A 16277-nucleotide genomic window follows, 5' to 3' on the forward strand; every position below is an offset into this window, starting at 1 on the left:
TGTGTCTCCCTGAATCAGATTTTAATGTACTTTCCATAACAAGTACTTGACGTTTGACCCGGAGCCTTTCAGCGCTGTTTCTCCTCGATCTGTTCCTTCTTCTGGCCTAATGATGAAGACACATTCCTTCTTCCCATGCTCATTCTTGGATTTCACATTTGTTTTCTTGAAAACATAACAGCAGAGAGTGTGTGTGTGATAGAGACATACTGTACGTGAGATGTAGTGGGTGGATGAAAGACAGAGCGGACCTTTTTACAGTCTGGTATAAAAAAAAAAAACTATCGCAATTAATTTTAATACATTGTTTTTGAAACTGTCCATTTTAGAGGCCAACAACCATTTTAATATGAGTGCACTGTTCAATCGGTGAAGTACTCTTATAAAGTTTCCATTCTGGATGATTTGGCGACACCTCTGGTTGCTGGTGGTAATGCTAAGAACTCTGAATAATACAAGCATTCAAAATTATTCTTTTATCGATAACTGGGAGCTGCTCAAGATGATGAGCAACTTGTGTATTTCCTTAGTAGTATGGACATAATAAACTGTCTTGCTGTCTTATTTATAAATTGCTGCTGCTATATGTGTACCTACTCAAACATACAAGGTGTGCATTCGCAGACTCTTGTCCTTTTGAATTTCGTTCAGTATGTGCATGCAGACTCTGCCACTGACGATGCTAACGACTTAATTGAGAGGTAAATGATGAATGTGAATACAATTAATGGCTGTAACAGAAATATTGGGTATGATTTGATGAAAATATTAAGGTGCTTGGAAGACCTCCACCTCCTATTGAGAAGAGGATGAAAACAACTATGAAGGTTTCTCTTGTCATGCTGATGGTTTTCTATTGTCAGTGGAGAGACAAAAGAAAGTTGAGAAGTAGACTATTAAAATACCTAGACGTATACCTCCCTCGTGGCTGCTTGTGATGTAGCACCTGTCATTGTACAGTATAGAAGGGAGTAGAGTTTCATCTCAGGAGCAGATAAATTGAACACACGTTTAGTTTTTTTGTGTCAACACACTGGCAAAAAGGCAGGTCAGCCACATGAGCCTGCAGTCAGCAGTGCCTGTAAACCGATCCTCATAGTCTAAGCACATCCTCTGAACTGGGGTCCTTCTTCTGCCACACACACACACACACACACACACACACACACACACACACACACACACACACACACACACACACACACACACACTCGTTCGTGCACACATACTCACATTCCTCTGCAGGCTCTGCGAGGGGCAGGCGCAGAGTGTGCTGGAAGCTTAGAGCTGTTCTTCAGAGTGAGAGTCTCTCTCACTCTCCCCAGTCGTTAAGTCAGAGAGCAGAGGAGGAAGGAAAGGCAGAGAGACCAGGGGAGGTCTGACGACACCATCCCAGCTTGCCCTGCACCTATTTTAAATGCACAGATTGACACATGCATGCACACAGTCTGGCTTTGAATCACTGGAGGAACATCAAGATTTATAACCAAGCTGTCACTCTGCAAGACATGTCTGCAACTTCTCCTGCCAGGACAAAAACTTAAAGGAGCTTTGGAAATATAGCATGTGTAAGTGTCTGTGGTGATAGAAGCAGTAGCTTTCAATGCTGGAGGTCCAATGTGAGGATGGATGACACAGGCTAACAATGTTCCTAACCACTTTCTGATCCAGCTTTAAAAGGGAACATCCAGCCTAACAAGGAAGAAGCAGCAGCTAAAGATACTAGAACCTAATTCACCTGCCACCTTGACCCCAGGCTTTTATGATGCTGTGGTACAACTTTGGCCACCATATGCTCTCTCTGGCAGCATTTCTGGTGATTGTGAGCTGCGGAGGAGGGGAGCAACGGAGAGGGACGGAAACCAGCAGCACAGGTGGCAGCAGCAGTAGTGGTAGCAGTAGCAGCAGCAGTAGTAGTGGAGGAAGTGGTAACAGTAACAGCAACAGACGCTATCATAAGATCCAGCATGGCCAGTGCACCTACACGTTCATCCTACCTGAGGGAGAGGGAGCCAGAGGAGGCTCCTGCAGGGAAGCGAAAGCTGGTGGCCCGCAGCACAACGCCAACTCTCTCCAGAGAGATGCTCCGCCACCTGAGCCTGAGTTTCCCAGCCAGAAGATCCAGCAGCTCGAGCACATTATGGAGAATTATACCCAGTGGCTACAGAAGGTAAGAAGGGTGGTTCTATAGGAATGCAGTTGAATTTCCCTCTTAAGAGATCCCTGTTGAAAAGGTTGGGTATTGAATCGCATCTGCAACAACCCTGCATGAGACCAGATCCATTTCTTTTATTGTGGTCACGCTGTAGTATATTTGTTGAGATATTTGTGTTTCCGTGGGTGTGTGTGGTCTTCGCAGTGTCTGATGTGGCTTCTCAAGATAACATGGTTTGGTTACTCTGAGGCTCTGTGACTAAAACTGGGCTGTGTTTGCTTTTTTCTTGTAGTCTACACATTGTTTGTCAAAGTGTTTGTAAGAAGGAGAATTTATGTGCTTTAGAGGTTGCGATTTAAATTTTTTTGTCTGGGTGATGCACAAATGTCAGTGAAAACACGCACAAGGATGGTTAACTGGAAGGATTACGTCATGTGCTCTTCTGTTAGTCCTTGGTCTCATAGCAACCTCCTAAAATCATTGGATAAACTCAAAATTACATTGTGGTCAATTAGCACAATAGCTGTATTTCTTTGTTTATTATAATTTGACAATTTGTAGAAACAAAGCTTCTATCAGACAACACAATGTGTATTTAATAATCTAGAAGACCGAGTTGGCAGCACAATTTTATATTAACCCTGCTGGGCTGTTATGTAACGGTGTACTTTTTCTAAATTTAACTTTCTGTTCTGGATGTCTCACAGCTGTCTGATTTTTTTTTTATTTTTTTTTCCTAGCCCCCACAGACTTGAACCGCTGTGTCTGTTGTCTGCCGCTCCATATCTGTCCATCAAACATCTATTTTGTTCCTACATTTTATCTCTGTTTTTTCCTGAGTAAACTACCCTTTGAGTAAATTCCACAGATGTCCGACTGAGTTGCGCCGAGCGTCGGTCATAGAGCAGAGGTAGTTATATGTCAGTCACCCCCTGTTCTCCAGTGGGCTGTCTCTTTAATGGCAGGAAGTCAGAGAAACCCCCCAGAGACACTCAGAGTAGGAAAAGACAGAGAAAGAGAATGCTCCCTTTTATTTATTCAAGTCAAGGACGTGTGAGTGTAACTTGAACATCCAGACTTGCAAGAAATACATAAATAAACCTATTTGATTTTTGTATAGAATATAATCCTCATTTTATAGAGCTGATATGGTATGAAATGAGTCATGTTAATTACTCTTGAACAACCAAATTACAATTTATTAATAGAGCCACCATGGTGTTTACTATGTTCAAATATGGTTCTACTGTAATGTTAATGAGTTGCGAATCATGAGACTGTCACTGATGTGGTTTGGCAGGCACTCTGCTTTTCTAAGCTTTGAGACTTTGTGTCTCCAAAGAAAGCGAGACTCTCTCAATATCTCTCTGAATACATGAATCAAATAAACAGAATTCCAAATTTTGCAGAACAGGATCCTCAAATTTCCTAATTATTGTTCAATAAGATTACCAGGTTCAATCTGTGATGTATTGCGTAACACTAATAGTTTATTTCTTGTCTACAAAGCAAATGCATGCACAGATAACACCTGATGGACTAGATGGATTACAGTGTAACTGGGGAATTGATCAACCTTAACTTCATCAATAACCCAAGTCTGTTCACTAGAAATCAGCGTGTCCTCCCAAATGTGTGTAAGCTTCTCTGCTGTGTGCCTGCTTTTCATTTGCTCTCAGAAAGTAAACTTTTCACTCAGGTTGGAGGAAATAGTCATTCCTCATCAATTACCCAGGCGTTGGTTACAGCATGTTACAGTGAGATGTTGAGGGAGGTGTAGTGTTGGAGGCTGCTCCACCCTCCTGTAAATTCAGATTATCTTACTAAACCACAGAGCAGATGCAAATCCAAGGAGGATCTTTTTGTTAACCTTTCAGGACAGAATCTGTTAAAAATCAGCTTGTGTGTGTGTGTGTGTGTGTGTGTGTGTGTGTGTGTGTGTGTGTGCCCCAACGTCTCAGGCAGCACTGCGAGGAGAGGTTGGGGGGGCTTAAAACACCGATAAACAAAATATCTGCACTATGTTTCACCAATATGTGGTTATCTAATTAAAGAAACAAACCCTTACACCTTTTTTTTTTTAATTGATAAGTTTCTACACCAATTCACTGTAAGTCTTAAAACCTGTGTGCATTTCTGCATGGTTCCCAAAAGCGATCTATGTGTCAAGAAAGGCCAGGGGTGAAATAACACCGGCTTTATCTTTGCTCAGTGGTCCTCATCCGTCCGTGATAGTACAAGTGATACTATGAAAACACAGCGGCAGCGTTGGTAGACTGAAGGTTTGACTAATGAGACCTCTTGAGTAACTTTCTCCTCAGATGTGAAAAAGGGGAGTGTGTGGAAACGTCTGCCATCACCACCAACGCTATCATCATCATGCCACTCTGGAGTTTTGCAGGGACGCAGACATTTCATTAAATTAATTTCAAATAGAAGATTATATTTCATAAAAAAAAAATCAAATATTAACAAGTTCATATTTTATGTAGTAGGTAGCGGATTATATTTAAAAATGTGTGATGATTCCCTGGATGCTCGTTGTTTAAAAAATAAAGATAAAAGATTTGCACAAGAAAAGAATTGGTGTAGACATTTCAGAGGGGACACTTAAACACACCGTGGTAATTCAGCCTAATTGCACTGCATGTGGGGGGGAACATCAGGATGCAGTTAACATTTTTCATTGGACTGAAGATTAAGTGTCCTGGCCAGTCTATCTATCTTAATCATGCCAGCGTTTTTACTGCTTGTCTAACAGAAAGCTTGCCCTGATGTGGCTCCAGCCAGCCCTGATGAAAGAGATGGACGGAGGAGACCGTTCCAGATAGCTCCCGTGCCTGGGTTCTCAGTCCAGTGTGGGGGGTAGACGCAGAGAGTGATGTAGCAAACAGCTGTTGGGGAAGCATTTTAAGACTGAGATCTTTCCTTTCTCAACCCAGGGTAGAGTATATGGACCCTGATAACATTCCTGACCAGTCAAAGGTGGCTTGTGTTTGTCCAAGAATTACTTCCCTGTTCTGCCTGCAAGGCCGACTAGCCTGGATCTGACCTGCAGCAGGAAAACGAGCTACTTTACACATACAACAATAATAACAATCAATAAAAAATAATTATCACTGTGCAATTTTGTGTCAGTCGTTTGAGAAATCATTCTAAAATGGTGGTCTTATGTTGTACTGTGTGAGAGATTCGTCGACCAAAAGACTGGCTGCGTTACAACTCTAATGGCATGTGCACACCAAGGCAAACTAAAATATTTGTCTCATCATTCGCGTTTGATCGCAGGGTTCATATTTGGATAATCTTTGTTTAATCGCGTTACTCACACTGCTCGTGTACCCACCAGTATAGAGCTGTAGGCACCAACAACGTTTCTTTCCATCATCAATATGGCCAAATAACCACTATTGCTGCTTTGTACCTGCTGTGGAAGTCCCAGATACGTGGGGAAATCAAATGACGTCCTGTCTGGATTAACAATATCATCTGTCTGAGAAAGAAGCATGTTAATGTTTACTGCCTTCTCCAGGAAGTAAATGTTATGTTTGGACGTCTGTTACTTCCAGCGCTACTTGGAAGTACAGTTTTGAATCATGATTCCTATTTATTTGTAAAAAGTCTGAATTCATACTTTATCTGGTCTGTCCGCAAGACAAGAAGCAAAGCACTTTTAAAATGCTTCTTATCTGGATGGAGTTGAGATCGTTCAGGGCTGTGCTAACATTGGAGCTGCTCCATAAACACAACAACAGATCTATCATTTCAGAATTTACCAGGTAGTCCAACTTTCCTGCTTACATTTCCCAAAGAAGGCTCTATTTATCATCTGGTCTCTGTCTAAATAATGAGGTAATATCGAGCTTTGAGTGCCCACAGACAGCTACAGTAATGTGTTCCTCCATTTCTGCTTAAACGTCAGGACATCATGAGATCCTAAAAACCGATTGGCTTTCGCGACACAGCATCGCACAAATTCCTCACTCAAGTTAAAATATATTTAACTCATGCAAATTTGCAGCGCGGCGCCAATTATGGGAATTTCATGTCCTCGTCTCATTTGCGCTGCGACATTCGCACCGCATCATTCGTGCTGGGAATTTGCGTCTATTCGCATCTTTGCATTGACTTTGTATGTAATTGCGCCGCCGAATTCGTGTGAAACGCGCTCAGTGTGTATGCGACATAGCAATAGCACTGAAAGAGCAACAAAGTCACAGATGTAACCATGGGCCAGATTCAAATGTGCTTTAGAAAAGTTTTACATTTAGGGAAATACACTTATTCACTTTCCTGTAGAGAGTTTATTGAGAAGATCGATATCACTCTGATATCCGAGATCGGTATCAGTCTTCTCTACTAGCTCTCAACAAAACGGCATATAAGCATGATTCCCAAAATGCTGAACTATTCCATTAAATCTTCAAATGGATTCTGCAACATGTAGGGCTGGTTATTGTTCCAAATGTTTGGGTACTAGTACTGATTCCATGCCTGAGTTTTAGTTGATACCAGCTTCCATAGCAATGCTTTTTTCAGAACCTTACTTAATTTTTTTTAAAACAAATATTAAGGACAATGTTTTCTGAATACAGTGAGCTACTGGAGCTTTCCCTAAATAAGAAATTAAGAAAAGTACAAACCTGGGCAATTAAGAATTCTGTACCAGCTCTCGGTACTTGACCGCTGACCAAAAATGTTGGTATTGCGTTTTGAATCAAAGCTCTACTTGTGTGTAGCAAGTGACATGATGAACAGATTGGTGTAAAATTGCATTGTTTTTAGTGCTTGTTACTCTAGCTGTTGGGCTTCTGCTGAGCTGAAGGGCAATGAGGATCAGTCAGACCATTGTTTCTTGTTGGAAACATGAGTATGGATGGGTTATTTAAGATGAAGAAAAGGTTGCATTGTTCAAAATGATGAAGCATGCATCTCACAGCACATTCTGAGAATATCCTATCTACTTCTCTAACATTTAAAGGACAATGACATTTTGGCACAGATGGAAGTTCAGCAAGCCAAATTCTGTTTCTATTCTTGGGAGTGAAAGTAATAGATCTTCTCATGTTCCTCCTGGTGGAGACAGTAGAAAGTGGTTCAGAGCAGTGTTTCTTGAGAAGGACGGCCTGTGCCAAACTAAGCTGTAGAACAAAGGGGGGGCGGTGAAACTATCGGCAGTGTCTTATCCATGTGAAATTCCCATCATTCTGCCTCTTGACGAACATGAATGTGCTGCATAAACAGTGGTTTAAAAGGATATACCGACATGGGCAGCAGCTTGTTTCCCTTCCATACTGGGAGTTCATACAAGAAAGGGTGAATATGTTTCTCTACTTAGTGCTATCAGAGGGCCACACAGCATGCCTGGGGATCCAAGGAGAAAGCTATCTATTTTAGGGGTGACTGCCTCTATGAGAGTTTATTTTCACTGATAATGTGGGCCAAAACTAACAATCGGATGATGCAGAAAGGCAAGGAAATGCTCGGAGGAATAAAAAGCTCTTCCTTCCTGACCCCAAAAACTTGTAAAAAGGAAACCATGGAAATTGCTGAAGGACACTACAATAACAGCATCCAGAAAAGTTGTCTCGGCCGCACTTGCACTATGACTGAATGCGGAAAGGAAACAGAGCTCTGTGCTTAGCATGTCATGGGAATAGGGAAAAACATTACGGCCTCTATTTCCACATGGACGTGAAAACGGAGCCCAACATTGTTAATGTTCCTGATTTTCAGGAAAAGGGGCATTTAGTAGTTTTGTCACGCTCAATATGGCAAGCCACTTTGTTTTGAGACCCCCTTTTTTCCACTCATATTTCAATGCAGCCAGTGGCCCCAAACATGCTGGAGGTTTTGATATTGGACAGACAGGTATTGTACACCTATGTCTCTTTAAAGCTCAATAAATGAAGCGGTAAATTTCTCGGTAATTTCACTGTGTCTTGAATCTGTCTAGTTTACCTTATTGCCGCTATAATGCAAGCATTCCTTTTCCATCACTCATCCAAGTGAATCGCTCTCTGGTGGGCACTTTATAGGGGATTTATTTTTGTTTTAATTATAAGGTTATACATTTGGCAAAATGTGTGCAGGATTTATGATATCCCTTCTGAAAACATTGTTGCTTGAAACCTTGTAGCTTGGCACCCACTGATGCATCTGTGGAATAAATTGTGAGCTTCCTCTCATAGCTTTGTGTTTCCAAGTGCCCTCGAGTACATTCACTTCTGTATTGGAGCTAATTTTTCTTCATTTGGTTGCCGGAGGTTTAATGAATGTCAGTGCTCTGCAGCGTGTCACTCGGGTATGGAAGTGACCGGTTTTTAATTGATTTTTTTTTTATTATGCCAATTTTTTTTCTTTTTTTTTATAAACATGTATTTATTGAATTTTAACAGTTTACAAAAATACATGTTGATACATTTAACAAAGCATATAACAGTCAAACTATAAAAGAATCTACTCCCCCCACCCAAAAGGAAAAATCAATAGTTAAAAAAAAAACAAAAAACAACAACTGGGTAACGACATTATATAATCATACACAGCTTAGCATCACATAGTTAAGGAGGTATCGACAGTTAGGGACGTATCGCCTTCAAGTTTCCAGAGTTTCCTCGACTTCACAGTTCTCCAAGAATGCAAGAAAGGGATTCCAGATCTCTTTGAATACAGCTGATTTCTTTTTCATTGTGTATGTTAACTTTTCAAGGATAAGGCATGCTGATAGTTCTTTCAGCCAGCGACCAACAGAAGGGCTCTTGACATCTTTCCAACATAGAGAAATCAAGCGTCTAGCTTGTACTAAACATAAGTCTGTAATTTTCCTCTCTTTGCTGTTCAACATACAGTCCTTTGGATACAAATTAAGAATGCAAAGTGCAGGATTGTCAGGCACTGGATGTAAGGTAATCTTATAAAATGTATTTCTAATTTCATTCCTGAACTTTCGTATCTCAGGGCAGTCCCACAGACAATGAAATAAGGTGCCCTTTTCGACATTACATTTAACACATATCGGGAATATTTGGATTATTCTTATTCAGTCTTTCCGGAGTAACATAAGTCCTCATAATCCAATTATTAGGGCTGGACACAAATATTCGAATATTTGTTTGGTCGGTTGGTATTCGATTTGAAAATTTGACATTCGAATATTTGTTGTTTTTTTAATTTATTTTTTATTTTATTTTGGTTTATTTATTTTATCTCTCGTTCCACTCCAGTCCAGTTGGTGGCGGTAATGCACATTTAAGTTGGTTTGCCAACCGCCAATAAACTACAAAGAAGAAGATACTGTCGGTACACGATGACGCCCACTTCGAGCATTTAACAAGCTGGGTGTCAGTACCCGATCCCAGGTGTCAGTACCCGATCCGTTCCACCTGCACAATCCGTTCTTGAAGCTAACGTTACTTTAGCTAACAGTTCATTTGGCTAACCGCTAGCTGATTATAGCGGTCTGCCGTCCGTCAGCCTCCACAGTTAAGCTAACGTTAGTTTAGCTAACAGCTAACAGCTGGTCTCCGTCCAGAGCAACGGGGTCTATTGGTCCATTGTATATATGTCAATGCGTGGAACAGATCGGGCAGGTCGTAAAACGGTATTATCATCTGCGCATGCGTGAACATCTTGCGCATGCGCAGAACGGATTGCGCAGGTGGAACGGATTGGGTACTGACCCGAGCTCCGACTGCCGGTCGAGGTCGGCAGCGAAGCTTTCTGACAATAGTAACGTTGCTCCGCTGGCCGATCCCCACTGATGACGGTCCGTCTGCGGCTGCGGGACCTGGAGCTAACCGTCAGTGTTTCAGTTTGATTATTAAAAAGTGTTAAGATAATAAAAAGTTATTTATTTAGAAGCAGGCTGGTTGGTTAGTTGGCTAACGCTAGCTTGCTATTCCACTAAGCTTCCATGCTAGCTCTTAAGCCGGACAGAGTTGTCCCTCATCTGGCGATAGAAACCCTGCTTTCCCCGTTCCGTTGGCTCAGAGCTCCACAGCCCAGTTACAAATTAGTTTCGCACCAAATGTATTGCAAGAAGTGTTGCAAAAGTCGAGGCGCAGATGAGCACATAAGTTGCAGTGACAGATTCGAGAGGTTGTAATCACTGAGTTGTGGTTGTGATGGAAAATGAACCTTAGTAAAAAGAAATAAAGTACACGAGTACATGTTGCATTACAAGTTTGCAGCTGTCATTTTATTCATGCAAATATCAATCTACACATTTGTGAATATTTTTTCTGCAACTTCAAATTCAGGTCACGTACGTGTGTGAATATCTTTTACAAGTGCAAATTTTAACATAGTTCAGATTTTTTTTTCACATTGTATTCTACAAGCTCTCATCTTTTGCACCATATTTACCTTCATACACTGCTGGTAGAAAGGGGGAACAGTTTGGTCCATTACGGTCGAAACCACATTAAATATTAATGTAATATAGTGCTAACAGTAACAACTCTGCACACACAATAAGTTCTAGGTTAATATTACCAACTGTATTGAACCATGCGCTCATTAAACGTGACTGGTGATGTGTACGTGGATAGGCACAATATTAAATCACTGTAATAAACTACTGTTGCTAACATATTTCTTTCGGTCCAGGTTTATATAAGCCTATTTATTGATGGATTTTTTTTTTTCTTCTAACGTTACTCTGGTATAACGTTAGTGCTGCATATTATGACCGTTCTAAAAGCTTGGATTTTATTTTTATAGGCTTTATTTACTATTACTTCCGGGTCACGTGGCCAGCCTGTCTTTCTTTTAATGTAGATATTCAAACAGAAATAAAAAAAGGAATTTCAAAAAACCAAAATCGGACCGTTATTTGTATTTGGTTTAGTCGTTTTTTGTTTTTGGATTCAGAAACCAAAAACGGAGAACGGCTCTTTTTTTTTACCGTTTCTTTGTTTTTGGTTTGAAACGACAAACGAAAAACTGCTGGCTTCTCGTTATTTTGTTTTGTGGTTCAAACGAAAAAACAAACTATCAAAATGTACACGGACCTTCCTGCCTTTATTAGAGCTAATAATGTGTTCAGCCCCCTCTCTCCGAAGCTTCGAATATTCGATGCTCATTACTTCCGAAGCTTCGAAGCTCAAAAAATTGTGTTCGGACCAGCCCTACCAATTATATTGAATCAGTTTGAGATGGGTATTTATTGTTAAGAGTTGTGCTCTACAGCACACCTCTGACCAGTCCTCCTCGGAGATATCTGTTTGTAAGTCATTTATCCATTGAGTTTTGTTAAGCTCAGTAGAGTCTTTATGGTTTTTCACCAGAATGTTATAGTAAGTAAGATAACCCCTTCTCACAAAGGAGTTATCAGTGAGCCGCTTCAGTTTTTTGACAGATGCAGAGTATAAATAAGTGTCAAGTCGCTGGCCTGATACTTTCAGTTTGCACCCATGGTAAGTAAGGTTCAGGCGAAAACCAGTACGTTGCAGCTCTAATTTGAGCAGCCCAAATATACCATTGTAAATTGCGTAATTGTAACTCTCCTCTCTCATAAGGCAGGTAAAGAAGTGGCAGTCTCAACCTTGACCTCCTGTTATTCCAAATAAACTTAGTAAATAGTTGCTTCATTTTGGAGAAGAACTGAGGCGGCGGGGGTAAAGGGATGGATTGAAATGTGTATAAAAACTTAAATCAACTTTCATCTTGATTATATTCACACGCACTAAAAGGGAGATTGGCATTGATGACCAACTATTCATGGATTCAGTTACTGTAGAAATCATAGGATCATAGTTGCAGGATACTAAATCTTTAATGGTTGGGGTAATGGTGATACCGAGATATTTAAATCCATTTGCCGCATTATTGAAAGGGTGGTTTATCACCGGATTTATTCGCTCCCACCTATTCAAGAACATAATAGAGGATTTTCTTTTGTTTACTTTAAAGCCTGAAAATTTCCCAAATGTGTCATATAGAATGTGCAATTGGTAGGGGACTTACTTTTCAAAATAATTGCTCCTCAGGGAATCTGGAAGACAACTCTGTTGAAAGGCCTCCTCATACATAGCAAAAAGGGGTTCAATTAATTTATCTTTAAATATCTTGTAGATATCAACTGGAAGACCGTCAGGGCCTGTGGCTTTACCTCCTCTCATATGTAATGGCGCCAGCAATTTCTGAGGCATCCAGTTTCTTGTTTTTTAAAATCGTCTGATATGGGAGGAATATAAAGATCATCCAGGAACTCAGATTTTGTTTCCAGATTCCCTGGGGATTCGGATGAATGTAATATTTTATAGTAGATGGAGAAAGTATCATTAAATTCCTGTGGGTCTGTTATTGCTCCACTCTGAGTTTGAATTGCAGTAATTGCCCTGTCTGCATCTAATTTCTTTATTCGCCAGGCTAACAATCTCCCCAGTTTTTCACCTTGATCATAGTAACTCTGTTTGAGCCGGATTAAACTATTTTCTGCTTTTGATGTGGAAATTTCCTCGTATTGGGCTTTAAGTAAGCTTTAAGATCATTTATATACTGTAACAGTTTCTTCCTACTTTGTATATGAAAGGAATCCATCCCAGTTGACCGATCCAGTTTAGGATCTAAAGTGCAGTTGGAATCACCTGCTATAAGAGCCTTCCCAGGGAGAGAAGCAATTAATAAAAATACATTTTCAAAGAATTTGGGATTGTCTTTGTTTGGGGCATATACATTAATCATGTTTATCTTCTCATTTATCAATGTACCCTGGATAATCGGGTACCTACCCCCCATATCATGGATGACGTCCACTTTAAAGGGTATCAATTTATGGCTCAAGATCATCGCCCCTCGGGTGTGTGATAAGTAGGAGGCTGATATTACTTGCCCTGGCCATCTCCTTTTTATCTTTATCACTTCATCTGACAATAAATGGGTTTCTTGGAGATATACAACTAACAATTTGAGTTGTTTAACCCTACTGAGGATTTGCTTAATTTTAGCCAACTCCACTATACCTCTAACATTCCAGGCTATAAACTTAAAATTTAGATTAGAAAACATATAAGATAAAGTCAAGCATAAACAGTTTCAACCAGGCCACATATGACTGTAATCTCGTTCTTAAAACAATTGGAGTGTATGCCGTTATCCCAAATTGCAAAATAAAATGTAGCGTGCACATCGGTGGTTAGCATGCTAGCATCTTCTCCTGTTTCTTCGAGCCGGTCAGCCTTGTTCTGAACCTGTTTTTTGATGGCCCGAGTTGGTTTTAGATTGTTTGGTTGACATGTCTTAGATTACAGATGCACTAAACTTAAGTTTGGTGAAGGAGTGCGTTTACTTTTAACTCAGGATAAGTACATTAAGCAGATTCCTACGGAGAGCTTAAAATGCGACCACTCAGAGCCGCACCATAGCCACTCCCACTGTTAGGCCACTTTAAGGAAGCAAAACACGTTATAAACACAAAATCGACAAATCTTATAACCGCACGGGGCTACTTTAGCCTTAATTTAGAGACTTGTCTCAGGGTTCTCGCTGAATATGAGTCCAATAGTCACACTCTTTTAGCTCTGATCTGGTCTCCACCAACTCCAGAGGTAAATGTCAGACTTCAAGCTAAATATGCCAACATGTTCACTAACGGGTCGCTTACTTGCTCAGAAGCGAGAAGTGAGAAATGATCAGCCTTGCCTTATAATTTGATCCATCGTTGTCATAAAAATATTAAATATAGCTGTAGCGTATTATAAATGTGAGTGCTCTGCAATGATATTGAAATATTTTATTCTACAGTGGCATTTCAATATTTTCTTTATAAAATGGCTGAAACAGCAAAAGCTTTTTACAAGGGAATGAGTATAAATAATATTATTTTGGGCAGGCAAGTGGAAGTCATTAGTACTGAGAGTGTAAGTTATGGTCAGAAGAGTTGCCAAAAGCACAAGGTTCATGGCTGTATCTCTGCCGCTGCTAAGATTGAGTGATTGTGAGCCAAATATGAGATAGTAATAGCTTTGATAGAGCGAAACATTAGACATTACAGTCAATCTGAGTGTGCAGTCAGTAGGAAAGTAATGTGGTGTTATCACAGCCTGCAGCAAATCACACAACTGTGTTTGGACCTATTTCAGTCTTAGAACCGACTGTTATCTTTGTTGTATTTTTGTTTTAAAATGACTTGATAAACAGAGCAGATGATAATATTACTCACCCGTATCTGCTGCTATTTATTTTTCTCCAGCCTTCAGGTTCAATTAGGTTGTGCACTGTAAATCAAGGTTTGATAAAGGTCAGGGGAACTGAAATGGCATTAAAAATAAAATAAAAACCGTTTGAGAAATTGAGCTCCTCGCGATGGTTACCGCAGAACGTCTACACATTGTGGATTTACAATAACGTGTCAGTCACTGTCTTAGTTTTGTTTTTTTACAGCTGCTTTACTTCCAGGAAAAGATAACGGCAAGAAAACATGCATGTCAAGTGTTGCTGGCTCTGGCAGGGAGCAGGAGAATGAAAAATCAGAAGTTGTAATGCTCTTGCAACATGCCTCAATTAATGTTCATCAAATTTAGAAGTTTACTGTAAGTCGTGTTGTTTGATCCCCTTGTATCTCTATATGTTAATTTTGTAAAGTGGGGAGAAAAATTCCTGAAGCCTCCCCCCATGCTGTCTCTGAGGCCGGCTCTCCCCACAGTGTCTCTTTGACTCTCCCCAACAGATGTTGCTTTTTGAGTGGATGTCTTTGTCTGTCAACACTGGGGAGCCTTCCAGAGGTTCCGGAGGACAAAACCGTTTCACCTTTTCTTGGAGTTTAGCCCTGTGCATTTAGTGTCGCAATATCGAATTGAAGAAAAACAAAAAATCACAATCAGATGGTTGAAAGAGAGCCTAGAAATCTAGACTCACCCTAGCGGCAGCAAATGTCATTTGCAGCAAGGGTCAGTCTAGCAACTCTCCGTTGGCTTGCAAGCTGGAAAAAACGAATTCTGGTCAGGCCAATCACATCGTGTATAGAGTTGGTAGGCGGGCTTAACATAAGGATGGCAGAGTTGCGACGGTTCCGTGTGAATTCCCTGCTACTTGAAAACCAAGAAGATGGCTGCTGCTGCTGGCGAACGGCGGTCTTTCGAATCGGCTTTAGCCGCTACTCTGGAAGACTTGGAGTTAAGCACTGAAGTCATTCTTAAAAAAGGAAGATGTGTTCGGAATTTTGCTGATCGGTTACGGCAAAAGTTTAATCTATCAACTAGCTGCTCTGGTTGGCTATGAGTGCAGAGGGAATTTGAAAGACAACCGTTTATCCCGCCCCTCAGATTGAGCCCTGCCAATGATGAGTTCCCAGACCCAACATCTTGATGTGGGTCTGGCTTGTCAGGCTATGAAAGAGATGCTCGAAACGGAAAAAGGCCTGTAGAATCAGAGTTGTGGAAAACTGATGACAGGAAGCAAGTAAAGGGTGAAAGGAGATAGGGACAGAGTGCAAAACACTTCTTCAAATGACTGTTTGGCTCCATTATTTTTGTTTTGTTCTTGTGGTGTGGGATAGGAGCCCCTTGTTCTTGAAGCCTCCATTTCAAATCCAGAAATTACCTCACTTATTTGTTTAAATTTTTTTGTCCTTTTGTGTGGGTGAGAGAGGAGAGTTGGTGGTTGAATATTGTGTGATATTAACTTACAATGTGAGTCCCACACATCGTAATAGTAGACAGTCTGGAACTATGCAGAATGGCAGTCTGATTATAGACCTGTCTCGGTTTTCTGAGGGTGGTTTGGACACTTAAGTGCGTTAGGTCTTGTTTTATTGGTTAAGTGCTGCGATTGGTGTGACCCCTCATTCAGCCTGTGCAGAGACTCGCATGCACATATTCACCCATACAAAGATATAGACGCACATACACACCATACCCCCACAAATCTGCATACATGTTTTGAAAACGCACTCCATACGTGCCTCGTCTGGGCCCCGAGCCAGGCTTCTCACATTCAGTACCAGGGCTGGAGTTGGCACAGAGACTACAGACGTGACACAGTCAAGTGTGTTATGTATCCCCCACTGTTAAAAAATAACACCCTCAAAACCTAGTACAGAACAGGTCAAACGTCGTCATAAAATCATTCACATTGTTGACCTTTCACCACATTTCTTTTCCTTCAACCTTTCAGCTTG

General features: G+C 40.7%; 1 protein-coding gene across 2 annotated transcripts in view; it reads left to right on the plus strand.

Annotated features, from left to right (window-relative positions):
- The window catches only part of angpt1 (angiopoietin 1), a 68202-nt gene that overhangs the window by 4380 nt on the left and 47545 nt on the right, over positions 1 to 16277 (plus strand). The window contains exon 1 of one of the 2 annotated variants that reach the window (XM_028597383.1): positions 1261 to 2170. The exons of the other annotated variant lie outside the window; for it this stretch is intronic. Within the exon in view, the coding sequence (XP_028453184.1) occupies positions 1763 to 2170 (408 nt within the window). The 5' untranslated portion in view covers positions 1261 to 1762. Of the gene's footprint in view, positions 1 to 1260; positions 2171 to 16277 lie in introns of those variants that run through there. 2 annotated transcript variants of the gene reach the window in all.

The sequence above is a fragment of the Perca flavescens genome, chromosome 14, assembly GCF_004354835.1.
Source record: "Perca flavescens isolate YP-PL-M2 chromosome 14, PFLA_1.0, whole genome shotgun sequence".
NCBI lineage: Eukaryota > Metazoa > Chordata > Actinopteri > Perciformes > Percidae > Perca > Perca flavescens.